The following is a 22,500-nucleotide window of genomic DNA, read 5'->3' as shown; positions in this document are numbered from 1 at the left end:
AGAACAACAGTTACATGTCTTACCTCAAGCAGCACACTGTCTACCAAAGGGTTCAACTCTTCTGCTTTTCTCTGAACCTGGAGAAGGGCAGGAAGGGAGTCAGAGAACCAATGGGGGTGATGATCAGCTGATCACCTGACCTTAATGCCATTCCTTTATTGTGTTGGAGATAAAGTCCCAGTACACACACACACACACACATACACATCTTACCCCAACGGTGAGCAGAGTATCAGAGAACTTCCTGGCAAGACAACCCACCTCCCGACACATGGCACACGTCAACCTGCAACAGTCACAGACATTAACGATGCTCAGAATATACATATTCCCCCCCCCCCCCCCACACAGCCTGGTCTCTAGCAGGTTTCTCCTGGTCCTGCCTCCCCCACCCCCTCCCCCCCTACAGCCTGGTCTCTAACAGGTTTCTCCTGTCCCCCCCCCCCCCCCCCCCTCCTCCAACAGACCTGGTGAGTAACCTATTAAAGACCGGGGCGGCAGGTTAGCCTAGTGGTTAGAGCGTTGGACTAGTGACCCTCTAACAGGTTTCTCCTGCCCCCCCCCCCCCCCCTCCTCACACAGACCTGGTGAGTATGTGAGCCTGGTCTCTGGCAGGTTTCTCCAGGTCCTGTCCGTGGAGGATCAACTCTGCCACCTTGTGGAGCTGTTCGATACTGCGGGCTGTCACCTCCGCCAGGGAGCCCACTGAACAGAGGTACACTGCCTAGACACACACACACAAGCACACACACAATATATAAACATTAACACACACAATATATAAACATTAACACACACTACGTGCTTAAAACGAAAAGCGAGGGAGAGAGAACATGGGACGGACGGACGGACGGACGGACGGACAGACAGAGGGTTCTCTGTCCAACATCAGATCTCACCTCTACAGACCTGGATCGTCTCTCTTCCTCATTCTCCTTTATCTCCTCCCCCTCTTTCTTCTCCTTTACCTCCTCCTCCTTTAGCTCCTCCTCCTCTTTCTCCTCCTCTTTCTTCTCCTTTAGCTCCTCCTCCTCTTTCTCCTCCTCTTTCTTCTCCTTTAGCTCCTCCTCCTCTTTCTCCTCCTCTTTCTTCTCCTTTAGCTCCTCCTCCTCTTTCTTCTCCTCCAGCTCCTCCCCCTCTTTCTTCTCTTCTTCTCCCTCTCTTGTTTCAGGTTCTCCTCTTTGCTCCTCCTCCGTCGCCCCCCCGATGGTTTCCGTGACGACGACAGGTTTCTCCACCTCTCTCACCCAATCATGCGCTCTCATCCTGGCCTGGGGATGAATTGACATGACATGACTAAACTTTAACCTAAAATAATGAACTCTTATTCAGTAGATTCAATTAAAACTGTGTGTCTGTTACCTTGTTGAGTTTGTCTGTGGTGACTGTCTGTTAACCTGTTGAGTTTGTCTGTGGTGACTGTCTGTTACCTTGTTGAGTTTGTCTGTGGTGACTGTCTCTTACCTTGTTGAGTTTGTCTGTGGTGACAGGGACTGTCTGTTACCTTGTTGCGTTTGTCTGTGGTGACAGGGACTGTCTGTTACCTTGTTGAGTTTGTCTGTGGTGACAGTGACTGTCTGTTACCTTGTTGAGTTTGTCTGTGGTGACAGGGACTGTCTGTTACCTTGTTGAGTTTGTCTGTGGTGACAGTGACTGTCTGTTACCTTGTTGAGTTTGTCTGTGGTGACAGTGACTGTCTGTTACCTTGTTGAGTTTGTCTGTGGTGACAGTGACTGTCTGTTACCTTGTTGAGTTTGTCTGTGGTGACAGGGACTGTCTGTTACCTTGTTGAGTTTGTCTGTGGTGACAGTGACTGTCTGTTACCTTGTTGAGTTTGTCTGTGGTGACAGTGACTGTCTGTTACCTTGTTGAGTTTGTCTGTGGTGACTGTCTGTTATCTTGTTGAGTTTGTCTGTGGTGACAGTGACTGTCTGTTACCTTGTTGAGTTTGTCTGTGGTGACTGTCTGTTACCTTGTTCAGTTTGTCTGGGGTGGCAGCGACGTGAAGCTCAAACAGCAACTCAGTCAGGACGCTCACAAACTCCTCCCCATCAGCTGCTGGAAAGAGATTAAACATCAACCAGAGAGAGACAGATTAAATATCAGACCAGAGAGAGACAGATTAAATATCAGACCAGAGAGAGACAGATTAAACATCAACCAGAGAGAGACAGATTAAATATCAGACCAGAGAGAGACAGATTAAACATCAGACCAGAGAGAGACAGATTAAATATCAACCAGAGAGAGACAGATTAAACATCAACCGGAGAGAGACAGATTAAATATCAACCAGAGAGAGACAGATTAAACATCAACCAGAGAGAGACAGATTAAATATCAGACCAGAGAGAGACAGATTAAATATCAGACCAGAGAGAGACAGATTAAATATCAGACCAGAGAGAGACAGATTAAATATCAACCAGAGAGAGACAGATTAAACATCAGACCAGAGAGAGACAGATTAAACATCAACCAGAGAGAGACAGATTAAATATCAGACCAGAGAGAGACAGATTAAATATCAGACCAGAGAGAGACAGATTAAATATCAGACCAGAGAGAGACAGATTAAATATCAACCAGAGAGAGACAGATTAAACATCAGACCAGAGAGAGACAGATTAAACATCAACCAGAGAGAGACAGATTAAACATCAGACCAGAGAGAGACAGATTAAATATCAACCAGAGAGAGACAGATTAAACATCAGACCAGAGAGAGACAGATTAAATATCAACCAGAGAGAGACAGATTAAATATCAACCAGAGAGAGACAGATTAAATATCAACCAGAGAGAGACAGATTAAATATCAACCAGAGAGAGACAGATTAAATATCAACCAGAGAGAGACAGATTAAATATCAACCAGAGAGACAGATTAAATATCAACCAGAGAGAGACAGATTAAACATCAACCAGAGAGAGACAGATTAAATATCAACCAGAGAGAGACAGATTAAATATCAACCAGAGAGACAGATTAAATATCAACCAGAGAGAGACAGATTAAATATCAACCAGAGAGAGACAGATTAAATATCAACCAGAGAGACAGATTAAATATCAACCAGAGAGACAGATTAAACATCAGACCAGAGAGAGACAGATTAAACATCAGACCAGAGCGAGACAGATTAAACATCAACCGGAGAGAGACAGATTAAACATCAACCAGAGAGAGACAGATTAAATATCAACCAGAGAGAGACAGATTAAACATCAGACCAGAGAGACAGATTAAATATCAACCAGAGAGAGACAGATTAAATATCAACCAGAGAGAGACAGATTATACATCAACCAGAGAGAGACAGATTAAATATCAACCAGAGAGAGACAGATTAAATATCAGACCAGAGAGAGACAGATTAAACATCAACCAGAGAGAGACAGATTAAATATCAAGTCTAGTAATAACTGGGTTGTTACATACAAAGAGTGCCCTATGATATTTTAAGTATAAATTGTGCTAACTAAGTATAAATTGTGCACTAATATTGAATTTTAAAAGACTGTTATATTAAATGAAGTGCCCTTTTAATATAGACCACATGGAGAATTCAATAAATCCTATTTATTTTAATATGAATTAAAGGCTAAAGTGCCAACATTTTTGGCAGATTTCAACAAACTAAATGCCCGTAGAGACTGCACGGGTTTAGCCGTCTAATTCCACGACTTTGTCGATATCGTGGAAAAATTATTGGTTGTGAACGATTTTCGGCTTGGCTGGTTCAGTGAGACAGGGTCTAGGTCTGCTGGTTCAGTGAGACAGGGTCTAGGTCTGCTAATTCAGTACCACTACGTCTTGGCTGGTTCAGTGAGACAGGGTCTAGGTCTGCTGGTTCAGTACCACTACGTCTTGGCTGGTTCAGTGAGACAGGGTCTAGGTCTGCTGGTTCAGTGAGACAGGGTCTAGGTCTGCTGGTTCAGTACCACAACGTCTTGGCTGGTTCAGTGAGACAGGGTCTAGGTCTGCTGGTTCAGTGAGACAGGGTCTAGGTCTGCTGGTTCAGTACCACTACGTCTTGGCTGGTTCAGTGAGACAGGGTCTAGGTCTGCTGGTTCAGTGAGACAGGGTCTAGGTCGGCTGGTTCAGTGAGACAGGGTCTAGGTCTGCTGGTTCAGTGAGACAGGGTCTAGGTCTGCTGGTTCAGTGAGACAGGGTCTAGGTCTGCTGGTTCAGTGAGACAGGGTCTAGGGTCTAGGTCTGCTGGTTCAGTGAGACAAGGTCTAGGTCTGCTGGTTCAGTACCACTACGTCTTGGCAGTTTCAGTGAGACAGGGTCTAGGTCTGCTGGTTCAGTGAGTCAGGGTCTAGGTCTGCTGGTTCAGTGAGACAGGGTCTAGGTCTGCTGGTTCAGTGAGACAGGGTCTAGGTCTGCTGGTTCAGTGAGACAGGGTCTAGGTCTGCTGGTTCAGTACCACTACGTCTTGGCTGGTTCAGTGAGACAGGGTCTAGGTCTGCTGGTTCAGTGAGACAGGGTCTAGGTCTGCTGGTTCAGTACCACAACGTCTTGGCTGGTTCAGTGAGACAGGGTCTAGGTCTGCTGGTTCAGTGAGACAGGGTCTAGGTCTGATGGTTCAGTACCACTACGTCTTGGCTGGTTCAGTGAGACAGGGTCTAGGTCTGCTGGTTCAGTGAGACAGGGTCTAGGTCGGCTGGTTCAGTGAGACAGGGTCTAGGTCTGCTGGTTCAGTGAGACAGGGTCTAGGTCTGCTGGTTCAGTGAGACAGGGTCTAGGTCTGCTGGTTCAGTGAGACAGGGTCTAGGGTCTAGGTCTGCTGGTTCAGTGAGACAAGGTCTAGGTCTGCTGGTTCAGTACCACTACGTCTTGGCTGGTTCAGTGAGACAGGGTCTAGGTCTGCTGGTTCAGTGAGTCAGGGTCTAGGTCTGCTGGTTCAGTGAGACAGGGTCTAGGTCTGCTGGTTCAGTACCACTACGTCTTGGCTGGTTCAGTGAGAGGGTCTAGGTCTGCTGGTTCAGTGAGACAGGGTCTAGGTCTGCTGGTTCAGTGAGACAGGGTCTAGGTCTGCTGGTTCAGTGAGACGGGGTCTAGGTCTGCTGATTCAGTGAGACAGGGTCTAGGTCTGCTGATTCAGTGAGACAGGGTCTAGGTCTGCTGGTTCAGTGAGACAGGGTCTAGGTCTGCTGGTTCAGTGAGACAGGGTCTAGGTCTGCTGGTTCAATGAGACAGGGTCTAGGTCTGCTGGTTCAGTGAGACAGGGTCTAGGTCTGCTGGTTCAGTACCACTAGGTCTGCTGGTTCAGTGAGACAGGGTCTAGGTCTGCTGGTTCAGTGAGACAGGGTCTAGGTCTGCTGGTTCAGTACCACTACATCTTGGCTGGTTCAGTGTAACAGGGTCTAGGTCTGATGGTTCAGTACCACTATGTCTTGGCTGGTTCAGTGAGACAGGGTCTAGGTCTGCTGGTTCAGTACCACTACGTCTTGGCTGGTTCAGTGAGACAGGGTCTAGGTCTGCTGGTTCAGTGAGACAGGGTCTAGGTCTGCTGGTTCAGTGAGACAGGGTCTAGGTCTGCTGGTTCAGTACCACTACGTCTTGGCTGGTTCAGTGAGACAGGGTCTAGGTCTGCTGGTTCAGTGAGACAGGGTCTAGGTCTGCTGGTTCAGTACCACTACGTCTTGGCTGGTTCAGTGAGACAGGGTCTAGGTCTGCTGGTTCAGTGAGACAGGGTCTAGGTCTGCTGGTTCAGTACCACTACGTCTTGGCTGGTTCAGTGAGACAGGGTCTAGGTCTGCTGGTTCAGTGAGACAGGGTCTAGGTCTGCTAATTCAGTACCACTACGTCTTGGCTGGTTCAGTGAGACAGGGTCTAGGTCTGCTGGTTCAGTGAGACAGGGTCTAGGTCGGCTGGTTCAGTGAGACAGGGTCTAGGTCTGCTGGTTCAGTGAGACAGGGTCTAGGTCTGCTGGTTCAGTGAGACAGGGTCTAGGTCTGCTGGTTCAGTGAGACAGGGTCTAGGGTCTAGGTCTGCTGGTTCAGTGGGACAGGGTCTAGGTCTGCTGGTTCAGTACCACTACGTCTTGGCTGGTTCAGTGAGACAGGGTCTAGGTCTGCTGGTTCAGTGAGTCAGGGTCTAGGTCTGCTGGTTCAGTGAGACAGGGTCTAGGTCTGCTGGTTCAGTACCACTACGTCTTGGCTGGTTCAGTGAGACAGGGTCTAGGTCTGCTGGTTCAGTGAGACAGGGTCTAGGTCTGCTGATTCAGTGAGACAGGTTCTAGGTCTGCTGGTTCAGTGAGACAGGGTCTATGTCTGCTGATTCAGTGAGACAGGGTCTAGGTCTGCTGGTTCAGTGAGACAGGGTCTAGGTCTGCTGGTTCAGTGAGACAGGGTCTAGGTCTGCTGGTTCAATGAGACAGGGTCTAGGTCTGCTGGTTCAGTGAGACAGGGTCTAGGTCTGGTGGTTCAGTACCACTAGGTCTGGTGGTTCAGTGAGACAGGGTCTAGGTCTGCTGGTTCAGTGAGACAGGGTCTAGGTCTGCTAGTTCAGTACCACTACGTCTTGGCTGGTTCAGTGAGACAGGGTCTAGGTCTGCTGGTTCAGTGAGACAGGGTCTAGGTCGGCTGGTTCAGTGAGACAGGGTCTAGGTCTGCTGGTTCAGTGAGACAGGGTCTAGGGTCTAGGTCTGCTGGTTCAGTGGGACAGGGTCTAGGTCTGCTGGTTCAGTACCACTACGTCTTGGCTGGTTCAGTGAGACAGGGTCTAGGTCTGCTGGTTCAGTGAGTCAGGGTCTAGGTCTGCTGGTTCAGTGAGACAGGGTCTAGGTCTGCTGGTTCAGTACCACTACGTCTTGGCTGGTTCAGTGAGACAGGGTCTAGGTCTGCTGGTTCAGTGAGACAGGGTCTAGGTCTGCTGATTCAGTGAGACAGGTTCTAGGTCTGCTGGTTCAGTGAGACAGGGTCTATGTCTGCTGATTCAGTGAGACAGGGTCTAGGTCTGCTGGTTCAGTGAGACAGGGTCTAGGTCTGCTGGTTCAGTGAGACAGGGTCTAGGTCTGCTGGTTCAATGAGACAGGGTCTAGGTCTGCTGGTTCAGTGAGACAGGGTCTAGGTCTGGTGGTTCAGTACCACTAGGTCTGGTGGTTCAGTGAGACAGGGTCTAGGTCTGGTGGTTCAGTGAGACAGGGTCTAGGTCTGCTGATTCAGTGAGACAGGTTCTAGGTCTGCTGGTTCAGTGAGACAGGGTCTATGTCTGCTGATTCAGTGAGACAGGGTCTAGGTCTGCTGGTTCAGTGAGACAGGGTCTAGGTCTGCTGGTTCAGTGAGACAGGGTCTAGGTCTGCTGGTTCAATGAGACAGGGTCTAGGTCTGCTGGTTCAGTGAGACAGGGTCTAGGTCTGGTGGTTCAGTACCACTAGGTCTGGTGGTTCAGTGAGACAGGGTCTAGGTCTGCTGGTTCAGTGAGACAGGGTCTAGGTCTGCTGGTTCAGTACCACTACGTCTTGGCTGGTTCAGTGAGACAGGGTCTAGGTCTGCTGGTTCAGTGAGACAGGGTCTAGGTCTGCTGGTTCAGTACCACTACGTCTTGGCTGGTTCAGTGTAACAGGGTCTAGGTCTGCTGGTTCAGTACCATTACGTCTTGGCTGGTTCAGTGAGACAGGGTCTAGGTCTGCTGGTTCAGTGAGACAGGGTCTAGGTCTGCTGGTTCAGTGAGACAGGGTCTAGGTCTGCTGGTTCAGTACCACTATGTCTTGTCTGGTTCAGTACCACTACGTCTTGGCTGGTTCAGTGAAACAGGGTCTAGGTCTGCTGGTTCAGTGAGTCAGGGTCTAGGTCTGCTGGTTCAGTGAGTCAGGGTCTAGGTCTGCTCGTTCAGTGAGACAGGGTCTAGGTCTGCTGGTTTAGTACCACTACGTCTTGGCTGGTTCAGTGAGACAGGGTCTAGGTCTACTGGTTCAGTGAGACAGGGTCTAGGTCTGCTGATTCAGTGAGACAGGGTCTAGGTCTGCTGGTTCAGTACCACTACGTCTTGGCTGGTTCAGTGAGACAGGGTCTAGGTCTGCTGGTTCAGTGAGACAGGGTCTAGGTCTGCTGGTTCAGTACCACTACGTCTTGGCTGGTTCAGTGAGACAGGGTCTAGGTCTGCTGGTTCAGTGAGACAGGGTCTAGGTCTGCTGGTTCAGTACCACTACGTCTTGGCTGGTTCAGTGAGACAGGGTCTAGGTCTGCTGGTTCAGTGAGACAGGGTCTAGGTCTGCTGGTTTAGTACCACTACGTCTTGGCTGGTTCAGTGAGACAGGGTCTAGGTCTGCTGGTTCAGTGAGACAGGGTCTAGGTCTGCTGGTTCAGTGAGACAGGGTCTAGGTCTGCTGGTTCAGTGAGACAGGGTCTAGGTCTGCTGGTTCAGTACCACTACGTCTTGGCTGGTTCAGTACCACTACGTCTTGGCTGGTTCAGTGAGACAGGGTCTAGGTCTGCTGGTTCAGTGAGACAGGTTCTAGGTCTGCTGGTTCAGTGAGACAGGGTCTAGGTCTGCTGGTTCAGTACCACTACGTCTTGGCTGGTTCAGTGAGACAGGGTCTAGGTCTGCTGGTTCAGTACCACTACGTCTTGGCTGGTTCAGTGAGACAGGGTCTAGGTCTGCTGGTTCAGTACCACTACGTCTTGGCTGGTTCAGTGAGACAGGGTCTAGGTCTACTGGTTCAGTGAGACAGGGTCTAGGTCTGCTGGTTCAGTGAGACAGGGTCTAGGTCTGCTGGTTCAGTGAGACAGGGTCTAGATCTGCTGGTTCAGTGAGACAGGGTCTAGGTCTGCTGGTTCAGTACCACTACGTCTTGGCTGGTTCAGTGAGACAGGGTCTAGGTCTGCTGGTTCAATGAGACAGGGTCTAGGTCTGCTGGTTCAGTGAGACAGGGTCTAGGTCTGGTGGTTCAGTACCACTAGGTCTGGTGGTTCAGTGAGACAGGGTCTAGGTCTGCTGGTTCAGTGAGACAGGGTCTAGGTCTGCTGGTTCAGTACCACTACATCTTGGCTGGTTCAGTGAGACAGGGTCTAGGTCTGCTGGTTCAGTGAGACAGGGTCTAGGTCTGCTGGTTCAGTACCACTACGTCTTGGCTGGTTCAGTGAGACAGGGTCTAGGTCTGCTGGTTCAGTGAGACAGGGTCTAGGTCTGCTGGTTCAGTACCACTACGTCTTGGCTGGTTCAGTGAGACAGGGTCTAGGTCTGCTGGTTCAGTGAGACAGGGTCTAGGTCTGCTGGTTCAGTACCACTACGTCTTGGCTGGTTCAGTGAGACAGGGTCTAGGTCTGCTGGTTCAGTGAGACAGGGTCTAGGTCTGCTAATTCAGTACCACTACGTCTTGGCTGGTTCAGTGAGACAGGATCTAGGTCTGCTGGTTCAGTGAGACAGGGTCTAGGTCGGCTGGTTCAGTGAGACAGGGTCTAGGTCTGCTGGTTCAGTGAGACAGGGTCTAGGGTCTAGGTCTGCTGGTTCAGTGGGACAGGGTCTAGGTCTGCTGGTTCAGTACCACTACGTCTTGGCTGGTTCAGTGAGACAGGGTCTAGGTCTGCTGGTTCAGTGAGTCAGGGTCTAGGTCTGCTGGTTCAGTGAGACAGGGTCTAGGTCTGCTGGTTCAGTACCACTACGTCTTGGCTGGTTCAGTGAGACAGGGTCTAGGTCTGCTGGTTCAGTGAGACAGGGTCTAGGTCTGCTGATTCAGTGAGACAGGTTCTAGGTCTGCTGGTTCAGTGAGACAGGGTCTATGTCTGCTGATTCAGTGAGACAGGGTCTAGGTCTGCTGGTTCAGTGAGACAGGGTCTAGGTCTGCTGGTTCAGTGAGACAGGGTCTAGGTCTGCTGGTTCAATGAGACAGGGTCTAGGTCTGCTGGTTCAGTGAGACAGGGTCTAGGTCTGGTGGTTCAGTACCACTAGGTCTGGTGGTTCAGTGAGACAGGGTCTAGGTCTGCTGGTTCAGTGAGACAGGGTCTAGGTCTGCTGATTCAGTGAGACAGGTTCTAGGTCTGCTGGTTCAGTGAGACAGGGTCTATGTCTGCTGATTCAGTGAGACAGGGTCTAGGTCTGCTGGTTCAGTGAGACAGGGTCTAGGTCTGCTGGTTCAGTGAGACAGGGTCTAGGTCTGCTGGTTCAATGAGACAGGGTCTAGGTCTGCTGGTTCAGTGAGACAGGGTCTAGGTCTGGTGGTTCAGTACCACTAGGTCTGGTGGTTCAGTGAGACAGGGTCTAGGTCTGCTGGTTCAGTGAGACAGGGTCTAGGTCTGCTGGTTCAGTACCACTACGTCTTGGCTGGTTCAGTGAGACAGGGTCTAGGTCTGCTGGTTCAGTGAGACAGGGTCTAGGTCTGCTGGTTCAGTACCACTACGTCTTGGCTGGTTCAGTGTAACAGGGTCTAGGTCTGCTGGTTCAGTACCATTACGTCTTGGCTGGTTCAGTGAGACAGGGTCTAGGTCTGCTGGTTCAGTGAGACAGGGTCTAGGTCTGCTGGTTCAGTGAGACAGGGTCTAGGTCTGCTGGTTCAGTACCACTATGTCTTGTCTGGTTCAGTACCACTACGTCTTGGCTGGTTCAGTGAAACAGGGTCTAGGTCTGCTGGTTCAGTGAGTCAGGGTCTAGGTCTGCTGGTTCAGTGAGTCAGGGTCTAGGTCTGCTCGTTCAGTGAGACAGGGTCTAGGTCTGCTGGTTTAGTACCACTACGTCTTGGCTGGTTCAGTGAGACAGGGTCTAGGTCTACTGGTTCAGTGAGACAGGGTCTAGGTCTGCTGATTCAGTGAGACAGGGTCTAGGTCTGCTGGTTCAGTACCACTACGTCTTGGCTGGTTCAGTGAGACAGGGTCTAGGTCTGCTGGTTCAGTGATACAGGGTCTAGGTCTGTTGGTTCAGTACCACTACGTCTTGGCTGGTTCAGTGAGACAGGGTCTAGGTCTGCTGGTTCAGTGAGACAGGGTCTAGGTCTGCTGGTTCAGTACCACTACGTCTTGGCTGGTTCAGTGAGACAGGGTCTAGGTCTGCTGGTTCAGTGAGACAGGGTCTAGGTCTGCTGGTTCAGTACCACTACCTCTTGGCTGGTTCAGTGAGACAGGGTCTAGGTCTGCTGGTTCAGTGAGACAGGGTCTAGGTCTGCTGGTTTAGTACCACTACGTCTTGGCTTGTTCAGTGAGACAGGGTCTAGGTCTGCTGGTTCAGTGAGACAGGGTCTAGGTCTGCTGGTTCAGTGAGACAGGGTCTAGGTCTGCTGGTTCAGTGAGACAGGGTCTAGGTCTGCTGGTTCAGTACCACTACGTCTTGGCTGGTTCAGTACCACTACGTCTTGGCTGGTTCAGTGAGACAGGGTCTAGGTCTGCTGGTTCAGTGAGACAGGTTCTAGGTCTGCTGGTTCAGTGAGACAGGGTCTAGGTCTGCTGGTTCAGTACCACTACGTCTTGGCTGGTTCAGTGAGACAGGGTCTAGGTCTGCTGGTTCAGTGAGACAGGGTCTAGGTCTGCTGGTTCAGTACCACTACGTCTTGGCTGGTTCAGTGAGACAGGGTCTAGGTCTGCTGGTTCAGTGAGACAGGGTCTAGGTCTGCTGGTTCAGTGAGACAGGGTCTAGGTCTGCTGGTTCAGTGAGACAGGGTCTAGGTCTGCTGGTTCAGTGAGACAGGGTCTAGGTCTGCTGGTTCAGTGAGACAGGGTCTAGGTCTGCTGGTTCAGTGAGACAGGGTCTAGGTCTGCTGGTTCAGTGATACAGGGTCTAGGTCTGCTGGTTCAGTACCACTACGTCTTGGCTGGTTCAGTGAGACAGGGTCTAGGTCTGCTGGTTCAGTGAGACAGGGTCTAGGTCTGCTAGTTCAGTGTAACAGGGTCTAGGTCTGCTGGTTCAGTACCACTACGTCTTGGCTGGTTCAGTGAGACAGGGTCTAGGTCTGCTGGTTCAGTGAGACAGGGTCTAGGTCTGCTGGTTCAGTGAGACAGGGTCTAGGACTGCTGATTCAGTGAGACAGGGTCTAGGTCTGTTGGTTCAGTACCACTACGTCTTGGCTGGTTCAGTGAGACAGGGTCTAGGTCTGCTGGTTCAGTGAGACAGGGTCTAGGTCTGCTGGTTCAGTACCACTACGTCTTGGCTGGTTCAGTGAGACAGGGTCTAGGTCTGCTAGTTCAGTGAGACAGGGTCTAGGTCTGCTGGTTCAGTACCACTACGTCTTGGTCGTAGGCTCTGTCAGTGTCAGAAACGTTGATCCTTTATCGCAATGGTCACCAACCTTTTCTGAGTCAAGGTCACAATTATAAAACAGTTCTGTACCAATGAGGTTTGTGCCGTGAACTACAGGCCCAATACTTTACCTCCGCATATTGGCTTTGCTTGAATTGTCCTGCCAATGTTGTTCTTCTCGGACCATTTTTAGAAATTCTATTTTTCAGAAGAAACGTTGAACAACTAATAGTCAGATCACAGTGTAAGAACAGGTGCTCACCCTGTCACCCTGTTACCCTGTCACCCTGTTACCGTGTCACCCTGTCTCCCTGTCACCCTGTCTCCCTGTCTCACTGTCTCACTGTCACCCTGTCTCACTGTCACCCTGTTACCGTGTCACCCTGTCTCCCTGTCACCCTGTCTCCCTGTCTCACTGTCTCACTGTCACCCTGTCTCCCTGTGTCCCTGTCTCACTGTCACCCTGTCTCACTGTCACCCTGTCACCCTGTCTCATTGTCACCCTGTCTCCCTGTCACCCTGTCTCACTGTCACCCTGTCTCACTGTCACCCTGTCACCCTGTCTCACTGTCACCCTGTCTCACTGTCACCCTGTCACCCTGTCTCACTGTCACCCTGTCTCACTGTCACCCTGTCACCCTGTCTCACTGTCACCCTGTCTCACTGTCACCCTGTCTCACTGTCACCCTGTCTCACTGTCTCACTGTCACCCTGTCTCACTGTCACCCTGTCTCACTGTCACCCTGTCTCACTGTCACCCTGTCTCCCTGTCATACTGTCTCACTGTCACCCTGTCACCCTGTCTCCCCGTCTCCCTGTCTCCCTGTCACCCTGTCACCCTGTCTCACTGTCACCCTGTCACCCTGTCTCCCTGTCACCCTCACTGTCACCCTGTCACCCTGTCTCCCTGTCACCCTGTCACACTGTCACCCTGTCTCCCTGTCTCCCTGTCACCCTGTCTCCCTGTCACCCTGTCACCCTGTCACCCTGTCTCACTGTTCTAGTCTTTAAGGTCATTTTCTGTTGCTTTGGTTAGAAGCGGTTTAAACTGAGCTGCTAGGACACAACATGCCAACTCTGTTACCCGTAGATAGACAGGTTAGAAACGGTTTAAACTGATCTGCTAGGACACAACATGCCAACTCTGTTACCCGTAGATAGACAGGTTAGAAACGTTTCAACCTGAGCTGCGGTTAAGAACCCAGCTGTGTTTATCAGTATTTAAGGACCCAGCTGTGTTTTATCAGGAGTTAAGGACCCAGCTGTGTTTATCAGTATTTAAGGACCCAGCTGTGTTTATCAGTAGTTAAGGACCCAGCTGTGTTTATCAGTATTTAAGGACCCAGCTGTGTTTATCAGTAGTTAAGGAGCCAGCTGTGTTTATCAGGAGTTAAGGACCCAGCTGTGTTTTATCAGGAGTTAAGGACCCAGCTGTGTTTATCAGTATTTAAGGACCCAGCTGTGTTTATCAGTGGTTAAGGACCCAGCTGTGTTTATCAGTATTTAAGGACCCAGCTGTGTTTATCCGTATTTAAGGACCCAGCTGTGTTTATCCGTATTTAAGGACCCAGCTGTGTTTATCAGTATTTAAGGACCCAGCTGTGTTTATCAGTATTTAAGGACCCAGCTGTGTTTATCAGTATTTAAGGACCCAGCTGTGTTTATCAGGAGTTAAGGACCCAGCTGTGTTTTATCAGGAGTTAAGGACCCAGCTGTGTTTATCAGTGTTTAAGGACCCAGCTGTGTTTATCAGTATTTAAGGACCCAGCTGTGTTTATCAGTATTTAAGGACCCAGCTGTGTTTATCAGTATTTAAGGACCCAGCTGTGTTTATCAGTATTTAAGGACCCAGCTGTGTTTATCAGGAGTTAAGGAACACGGTTTGGTCTTTGTAACTCACACAGAGGAGTAGAACACTGGGGACTTAGATCACCCTTATCCACTGTCTCCTCTCCCTCCTTCTTCTCCTCGCCCTCTCCCTCCTCCTCCTCTCCCGTGTGGCTGACGAAGATGTCCTTGATGGCGATCAGTTCTTTCTTTATCTCCTCCTGATCCTCCTCTTCCAGGGAGGAGAGGAACGACTGAACCTGAGAGGGGGAGGAGTGTGAAGAGGAGACAGAGGAATTGGGTTACTTCTATACCTGTGTATATCTGTGTTTGTACTCGTGTGTGTGTGTGTGCGTGTGTTTTACCTTAGCCTCACTCTCATTGGCCAGTATCTCCAGAGCCTCTAGGTGTGATAGGCCCTGGTAGTCATCAAACAGGATTCCGTAGTGAGCTGTGGGCTCACTGATTGGCTGGCAGCTGAGACGAGCCCTCTCCTTCTCTTTGGCATCCTTCAGCATCTGACCAATCCCAACACAGAGATACAACACCTCAGCCAATCACAACACAGAGATACAACGCCTCAACCAATCACAACACAGAGATACAACGCCTCAGCCAATCACAACACAGAAATACAACAACACAGCCAATCACAACACAGAGATACAACGCCTCAACCAACCAGAACACAGATACAGAACAACACAGCCAATCAACAGAGAGATAATGTGATCATTTTCATCACTTTCAAAACTGAAACCTTATTTTCACCATTGCCCACAGAGCATGTGTGTGTGTGTGTGTGTGTGTGTGTGTGTGTGTGTGTGTGTGTGTGTGTGTGTGTGTGTGTGTGTGTGTGTGTGTGTGTGTGTGTGTGTGTGTGTGTGTGTGTGTGTGTGTGTGTGTGTGTGTGTGTGTGTGTGTGTGTGTGTGTGTGTGTGTGTGTGTACCTACCTGGCTGAGTGAGACAGTCCTCTGCATTAGTATCTTGGTCTTCCTGAAACCAGGGTCAGTCTCTGCCAGGACCGTCATGGTTCTCTTACCGATGAACTCTAAGGCATCGAGACCTCCACTGATCACTGATTTACCCTGGTGGGGAGGGACGGGGTCACGACAATGTTATCTGTTATCAATTACACTGATCGCGTGTGTGTGTGTGTGTGTGTGTGTGTGTGTGTATACTCACAGCGTGTGTGATGGTAGACAGTACTCCTCTGCTTGGTGGTGGAGTAGTGACCAGGGCTGACTGAGGACAGCTATCCTCCTCTTCCTCTCCTCCCTCCTTCCTCTCCTCCTCCCCCTCCTCTCGCGCCTCCTCTCCTACTGAGGTCCTGTGAAGACGCAGAGCTCCGGCCTTCTCCTTTACTGAAGTTAGACTGTTACCTAGAGAGAGATGGGGGAGACAGAGAGAGAGAGAGACACAGAGAGAGAGAGACACAGAGAGAGAGACACAGAGAGAGAGAGACACAGAGAGAGAGACAGACAGAGAGAGAGAGAGACAGAGACAGAGACAGACAGATAGAGAGAGAGAGAGAGAGACAGAGAGAGAGAGAGACAGAGAGAAGGACAGAAAGAGGCAGAGATAGAGAGAGAGAGAGACAGAGAGAGAGAGAAGGACAGAAAGAGGCAGAGATAGAGAGAGACACAGAGAGAGAGAGAAGGACAGAAAGAGGCAGAGATAGAGAGAGACACAGAGAGAGAGAGACAGAGAGAGACACAGAGAGAGAGAGAGACACAGAGAGAGAGACAGACAGAGAGAGAGAGAGAGAGACAGAGACAGAGAGAGACAGACAGAGAGACAGACAGATAGAGAGAGAGACAGAGAGAGAGAAGCAGAGAAAGATGGGGGAGAGAGAGAGACAGACAGACAGACAGACAGACAGACAGACAGACAGACAGACAGACAGACAGACAGACAGACAGACAGACAGACAGACAGACAGAGGGACAGAAAGCGGCAGAGACAGAGAGAGAGACAGAGAGAGACAGATAAGTATTGCTGTGTTCACAGGGGAACAATGGTTGTAAAGAGTGACATCACTAAACACATTTGGAACACAACCCCTATAAGGTTGGTTTAGACATCATTGGTGGGGCGTGTGTGTGTGTGTGTGTGTGTGTGTGTGTGTGTGTGTGTGTGTGTGGAGACTTACCCACAGTAGACGTGGCACTGGTCAGTAGAGACTTCCCCCAGGAGCCCCATCCACCCCAACCTTTCCCCTTGACCTGAAGAGAGTCCTATATACACACACACACACAATAACGTCACCACAACGACAACAACATGACATCACTATGACGACAGCCAATCAGCCAATCATACCTCTTCCTCCCCCTCGGCAGCAGCGGTCTCCGCCTCCAGGCTCACCAATTGGCCACACTCAGTCACCTGATCCTCCACGCCGCCGCCGCCCCCTGATTGGTCAATAGGAGCCTCATCTCTGTCGTCCCTGGTCACGTCCTCTCCTGCCACCTGGTTGGCTGGCTCAGAGCCCTCGGAACCCTCCGTGGCCAACGAGGGCTGGGGGATGGGTGTGGGAGGCGGGAGAGCTGTGTGTGTGTCTTCTCCTGGGGGGTTGGCGTCGGTGTGGGAGGGGTCAGAGAGAGGAGCGGGGGGGAATATGGGAGGGTTGGAGTCAGACATGTTCATCTGGAGAGAGAGAGAGAGAGAGAGAGAGAGAGAGAGAGAGAGGAGGTTTATTTTTTAATAGTGACTGATTTAGCCCAGTAAAATCTGTGGTGTTTTCACTAGGAACCAAACGGGGCGGGACCTACCTGAAGTTGTCCAATAGAAACTCATTTTCGTTACAAAAACGCAACTGTTTGGACTAAATGACCACACCCCCAGTATTGCTGAACATTGACGTTTAACGATCAACTGAATGAGCCAGTGAAGATGAGAGAAGCAGAAACACAAGCTGTACTGTCTTCCCCGGTGCGTTCAACAGGAGGCAACGTTTCGTTACGTTCAAGATAGACATATACTATGTAGAACTCTCTTGCCATTGTAGAATCACGTCGGCTCTATTCATTAGAATTGCCATCTGCAATTGTTCCCGAAACGCTTTCCAAATGAACATGGCACCGCGACAGTTAGTTGTAAATTCCAATGGTTTTATTACCGCCATCTAGCGGTCACGTCATATCAACGCGACGACCACAGCACTGTTTTCCTTTTGGCTTTGACACAGCCAAGCAGAGTGACAGCAAATCTTTCAGTCTCAAAAAAACATTAATAAATCAATCTAATTTGAAATAAAAGTTAAGACACACGTATATCATGTATACTGCGATATGTTTGTGACATATGACACATAAATAACACAAATCATTCACTAGGTTTCACTTTTTACAAACACAGATTCTGCAACTATGTCAGTAGCAGGTTACTAAGAGGGAAATAGAAAACCCTAATTGAATTACCACGCGGTTCGGTTCGGTTCGGTTTGGTATGGTATGGTATGTATGTATGGTAAATGACTGTGCATCTCACCGGTTAGTCTCGCTGCTGACAACTCTCTCCGCTAGACGCGCTCCTTCCGCCCCGCCACGTAGACAGGGATGCGCGTGTCGTCCGTCGGTGCCTATGGGAGGTGACGTCACCCCCCGGGAGCGCGTCAGAGAGGGAAGAGTTCGGGAGCGAGAGGTCCAACTCGGCGGAAAAACGTGTCTCCCTCCAGCAGGTGGCGTTTTAGTCGTTGTTTCACTCATCAGGCAAGTCGTTTTTAATGTGTGGACGTCAATAAGAGTGTCGAATTTAATCAACAACGACAAAATTAATGGTTTATTTGCTACGTGACGTTTATTTTATATAATGTAAGTTTCGTAATGCTTTAAGTTGTTACGAATGTACCGGTATAAGTAGGACACGTTTACATCCCGGTAACTTTGAGAATAAACACTTTATAAAACGGAGTTGTCTAGAGACGGTAAAGCATATTCATGATATGAGGCTAGGGCGTCTCTCAATTCAAAATCATTTCAATTTAAGGGGCTTTATTGTCATGGGAAACATATGTTAAACATTGTCAAAGCAAGTGAAGTAGATAATAAACTAAAGTGATATAAGCAATAAAAATGAACAGTAAACATTACACTCACAAAATAATAAAGACAATTCCAATACCTAAGTTCCCAGATAGTTTGAACGCACTGATCATAGCTCATATAAAAGCGCTTGATTTCTGCAACACGTCATACCGCGGCTCGTTGGTCTAGGGGTATGATTCTCGCTTAGGGTGCGAGAGGTCCCGGGTTCAAATCCCGGACGAGCCCTCGTTTTCGAAAGTGCCTATTTTTGTGTTAGTTATTGTCACAGTGTCATGAGATGTCGTGAAAAATGTATGTTGTCAAAATGATATAACCATCTAGTGTCACTACATAACACCAGCAAACTCCCTTACGTCTCTTAACACAATGCAGTTCGAAAAGATATAAGCTATTTACCAAATAGACTAAAGTAAAACAATTATAAAACATTATTGTTATTTTATTGTGTTTCTTTTTATAATTATTTTACGTTAGTTTATTTGGTAAATATTTTCTTAACTCTTCTCGAACTGCGCTGTTGGTTTAAGGGCTCGTCAGTAAACATTTCACGGTAAAGTTCAACAAGTCTTGTTGTATTCGGCGCATGTGACTAATAAAGTTCGATTTGATTTGAAAACGTATCACGTTCCACTGCCTACATTATCTACATAATATATATCCAATATATATATATATATTTTTTAAACGCGTCGTATCTCTTAATGTCTAAATGCAGAAAAAAAGGGGAGAAACACACCGATATGAAACGTGTATCAATATATATGTTTATTGTGATTCGGATATTTGTTTTTGTAAAACATGACGCAACATTTGCTGTACAGAATAATGAGTTCACAGTTTGATATAGAAGGGTCAGAAGGCACACACTCCCATTTGAATGGACAACCCCGCATAAAATACAAGATAGAGTTGAATACAGATTCACAACCTTATATATAAAAAAAAAAATGTTTTATATAATTCATTGATTTAAAAAAAAAAAAAAAAACATAAAATTATTTATCATCATGCTTTATAAAATACCTTTAATTGCCCATTTCAGTCTAATAATCATTTATAAAATATATTACAACAATTCATCATCATATTACATCTGCATAGTTAAAAAACCAAACGCAAACCAAACGTGTGTGTGTGTGTATAATCCTGCTATTAAATGAAAAAGGCAGATTACATTAATCCCAAAACAGTGATATTGGGTCAGTCTGATGTTTCCCTCTCCTCAGGGTTAAAGGTTAAGGACTGTGGGACGCTAAAACTGACCCTAGATCTGTGACTGTTTCCCTCTCCTCAGGGTTAATGGTTAAGGACTGTGGGATGCTAAAACTGATCCCAGATCTGTGACTGTTTCCCTCTCCTCAGGGTTAATGGTTAAGGACTGTGGGATGGTAAAACTGATCCCAGATCTGTGACTGTTTCCCTCTCCTCAGGGTTAATGGTTAAGGACTGTGGGATGGTAAAACTGATCCCAGATCTGTGACTGTTTCCCTCTCCTCAGGGTTAATGGTTAAGGACTGTGGGATGGTAAAACTGATCCCAGATCTGTGACTTGTAACTTGAACTGAGTTTAATAATGTGTCAATCAATACATCAACGCATCATTCAACCAACCAACAAATGATTGATGGAATAATGAATGGATTTGAATGAGAATGTGCTGGTTGTCTGGTTCTGTGAATGGTTTTAAAGTGCTCTCTAGTTTTCTTTACTCTGCAGGCTCACTGGTCTCCACTAGACTCTCTGGTCTCCTCTGGTCTCTCTGGTCTCCTCTAGTCCCCTCTAGTCTCCTCTAGTCTCCTCTAGTCTCCTCTAGTCTCCTCTAGTCCCCTCTAGTCCCCTCTAGTCCCCTCTAGTCCCCTCTAGCCTCCTCTAGTCCCCTCTAGCCTCCTCTAGTCTCCTCTAGTCTCCTCTAGTCTCCTCTAGTCTCCTCTGGTCTCCTCTGGTCTCCTCTAGTCGCCTCTTGGCCCCCTCTGGTCCCCTCTGGTCCCCTCTGGCCCCCTCTGGCCCCCTCTGGCCCCCTCTGGCATCCTCTGGCCTCACTATATAGACTATGTACAATACAATCTGGTCACCAGAAGGTAACTTTCATAAGCAGTACGTTTATATGGCTGCGTTTACACAGGCAGCCCCAATTCTGATCTTTCGCCCAATTATTGGCCAAAGAGCAGATCTGATTGGTCAAAAGACGAATTAGTGCGGGTGAAAAAGATCAGAATTGGGGCTGCCTGTGTAAACGGAGGACAAGACGATCTACCAACAACTCATCCCTGTTTGACACCTGGGCTCTTTACCCTCTGAATATTAAAACCACGTCATACAATAACAAAACTATCAGACAATCACATCATATGATACCAAATGTAAAACCACTGTTGTTGACACACACACACACTCACTCACTCACAGGATAGTGGAACTATGCCAGTCACTGCTGATAGCTAGTGTTAGATGGAGAGAGTCAGTGAGATGTCGTGATGTCATCACACAGACAGGACGTGAGGGGGGGTAGGCATCAAACCTGCCAAGATGGCCACCCATTGGAGTTTGAGTCTTGTTGTTGTTGAGTTTTGTAAAGCAGGAAGTCACCAAACCTGCCAAGATGGCCACCCATTGGGGTTTGAGTCTTGTTGTTGTTGAGTTTTGTAAAGCAGGAAGTCACCAAACCTGCCAAGATGGCCACCCATTGGGGTTTGAGTCTTGTTGTTGTTGTTGAGTTTTGTAAAGCAGGAAGTCACCCTGCTTCCTGCCGTATATGATGATGTCATATCGCCGAGTCCACTTTCAACCGGCTCAATGGAAGTATTTTACTTACAGAACAACAACAACAACAACAATTATTATAATAATAAGAATAAAAAATAATCAAACAGAATAATGATCATGATAATGCCCCAGGATAATAAAAAGAGTTTGTTTCACATTTCTAGAATCAAAGACAACAAGCCTTTGCCTTGTAATGGTTGGGAACCCCCACAGCCGTTCCCCTCCCTCTACCAGAGCCTGCTGTTGACCTGTGGTTAGGAACCCCCACAGCCCTTCCACCCCCTCTACCAGAGCCCGCTGTTGACCTGTGGTTAGGAACCCCCACAGCCGTTCCCCTCCCTCTACCAGAGCCTGCTGTTGACCTGTGGTTGGGAACCCCCACAGCCCTTCTACCAGAGCCTGCTGTTGACCTGTGGTTGGGAACCCCCACAACCCTTCTACCCCCTCTACCAGAGCCTGCTGTTGACCTGTGGTTGGGAACCCCCACAGCCCTTCTACCAGAGCCTGCTGTTGACCTGTGGTTAGGAACCCCCACAGCCGTTCCCCTCCCTCTACCAGAGCCTGCTGTTGACCTGTGACTCCACTCATGTGACTAGAGTCAGTACAGGCTGTTGAGCTGTGTGTGTGTGTGTCCACTGAGTACTGAGCAGCAGGTAGTCCCCTCCGTCCAGCAGAGGGAGCCACTCAGTCCACGTTGACTCTAATCTCAGGTCAGCCGTTAACAAACGTTTCTCTCCCTCGCTCTATCTATCTATCTATCTATCTATCTATCTATCTATCTATCTATCTATCTATCTATCTATCTATCTATCTATCTATCTATATATCTATATATATATATATGGTGAAACATCTGTCTAATCGTTGTATCTGTGGTGCTGTATCCATTTTTTTTTTAGCATGGACATCGAGGACTTCCACCATTTTAAAGTAGTCAAACTGGGTAGGGAATCCTTATGGGGTTTGAGAGCGATCAGCCTTCTTCTTCTTCAAATAGGTTGTTACAGTTTGTTAATGGCATGGAGCCATATCACCGCCATCTAGTGGCCACAATAAACGTAAGACTAAATGTGGTTCAGGACTCCGGCACTGCAGATGGCGCTAAAATCACAAATATCTGCTTTAAAATATATATATATATATATTTAAAAAATGTATCACTTTAAAATGGCGATCATTGGCGCTGCCCATGCCGTCACAGACGCCGTACAAAGTTGAGTCCTCGTTCTAGCTCTATGGTTAAGACCTCTGTCTATCTCTATGGTTAAGACCTCTGTCTATCTCTATGGTTAAGACCTCTGTCTATCTCTATGGTTAAGGTCAAGATGTCTGTCTATCTCTATGGTTAAGGTTAAGATGTCTGTCTCTCTCTATGGTTAAGGTCAAGATGTCTGTCTATCTCTATGGTTAAGGTTAAGATGTCTGTCTCTCTCTATGGTTAAGGTCAAGACGTCTGGAGGTTTAGCTGATCCTAGATCTGGGCCTACGAACACCATCCGCCTTCAGCACTGGGAGACAACGGCGAGCACTGGGAGACAACGGCGAGCACTGGGAGACAACGGCGAGTACTGGGAGACAACGGCGAGCTCTGGTACTAAGAAGAGGTGGAGGAGTGGAGAGGAAGAGGACGGCTGATCGGCTGACTGAATAAAGTGATAGACAGATAGAGGATGTTTAAGTCCCGG

The 22,500-nt window shown here is 48.5% G+C and overlaps 2 protein-coding genes and 1 non-coding gene across 15 annotated transcripts in view; 1 reads left to right on the top strand and 2 right to left on the bottom strand.

Annotated features, from left to right (window-relative positions):
• Positions 1–17,636, bottom strand: part of LOC110510824 (protein NOXP20) — a 20,529-nt gene extending 2,893 nt beyond the window's left edge. For 3 of the 5 annotated variants that reach the window (XM_036934211.1, XM_036934212.1, XM_036934209.1), the window contains exons 1-12: positions 17,496–17,636; positions 16,326–16,652; positions 16,156–16,240; positions 15,189–15,385; positions 14,957–15,091; positions 14,368–14,520; positions 14,076–14,262; positions 1,973–2,058; positions 900–1,271; positions 585–724; positions 214–286; positions 24–77 (exon numbers count right to left, since the gene is read on the bottom strand). In XM_036934211.1, coding sequence (XP_036790106.1) covers positions 24–77; positions 214–286; positions 585–724; positions 900–1,271; positions 1,973–2,058; positions 14,076–14,262; positions 14,368–14,520; positions 14,957–15,091; positions 15,189–15,385; positions 16,156–16,240; positions 16,326–16,652 — 1,809 coding nt within the window. In that variant the 5' untranslated portion in view covers positions 17,496–17,636. Of the gene's footprint in view, positions 1–23; positions 78–213; positions 287–584; positions 725–899; positions 1,272–1,972; positions 2,059–14,075; positions 14,263–14,367; positions 14,521–14,956; positions 15,092–15,188; positions 15,386–16,155; positions 16,241–16,325; positions 16,653–16,777; positions 16,802–17,495 lie in introns of those variants that run through there. The other 2 variants (XM_036934213.1, XM_036934210.1) reach the window with 2 other exon arrangements.
• Positions 17,637–18,205: 569 nt separating this feature from the next.
• Positions 18,206–18,277, top strand: trnap-agg. The gene has a single exon. It is a non-coding gene; the product is annotated as a tRNA-Pro (tRNA).
• A 2,472-nt stretch (positions 18,278–20,749) lies between these two features.
• The window catches only part of LOC118936825 (Krueppel-like factor 3), a 36,004-nt gene continuing 34,253 nt past the window's right edge, over positions 20,750–22,500 (bottom strand). For 4 of the 9 annotated variants that reach the window (XM_036934205.1, XM_036934204.1, XM_036934207.1 and 1 more), the window contains one exon: positions 20,750–22,500. This exon is cut by the window's right edge and continues 304 nt beyond it. The gene's annotated coding sequence lies outside the window, so the exon portion shown is untranslated. The other 5 variants (XR_005034281.1, XR_005034282.1, XR_005034278.1 and 2 more) reach the window with 5 other exon arrangements.

Source organism: Oncorhynchus mykiss, chromosome 10 (assembly GCF_013265735.2).
Source record: "Oncorhynchus mykiss isolate Arlee chromosome 10, USDA_OmykA_1.1, whole genome shotgun sequence".
Lineage (NCBI taxonomy): Eukaryota > Metazoa > Chordata > Actinopteri > Salmoniformes > Salmonidae > Oncorhynchus > Oncorhynchus mykiss.
Note: the sequence above shows the minus strand (reverse complement) of the source record. Positions and strands in the feature narration are given on the sequence as shown.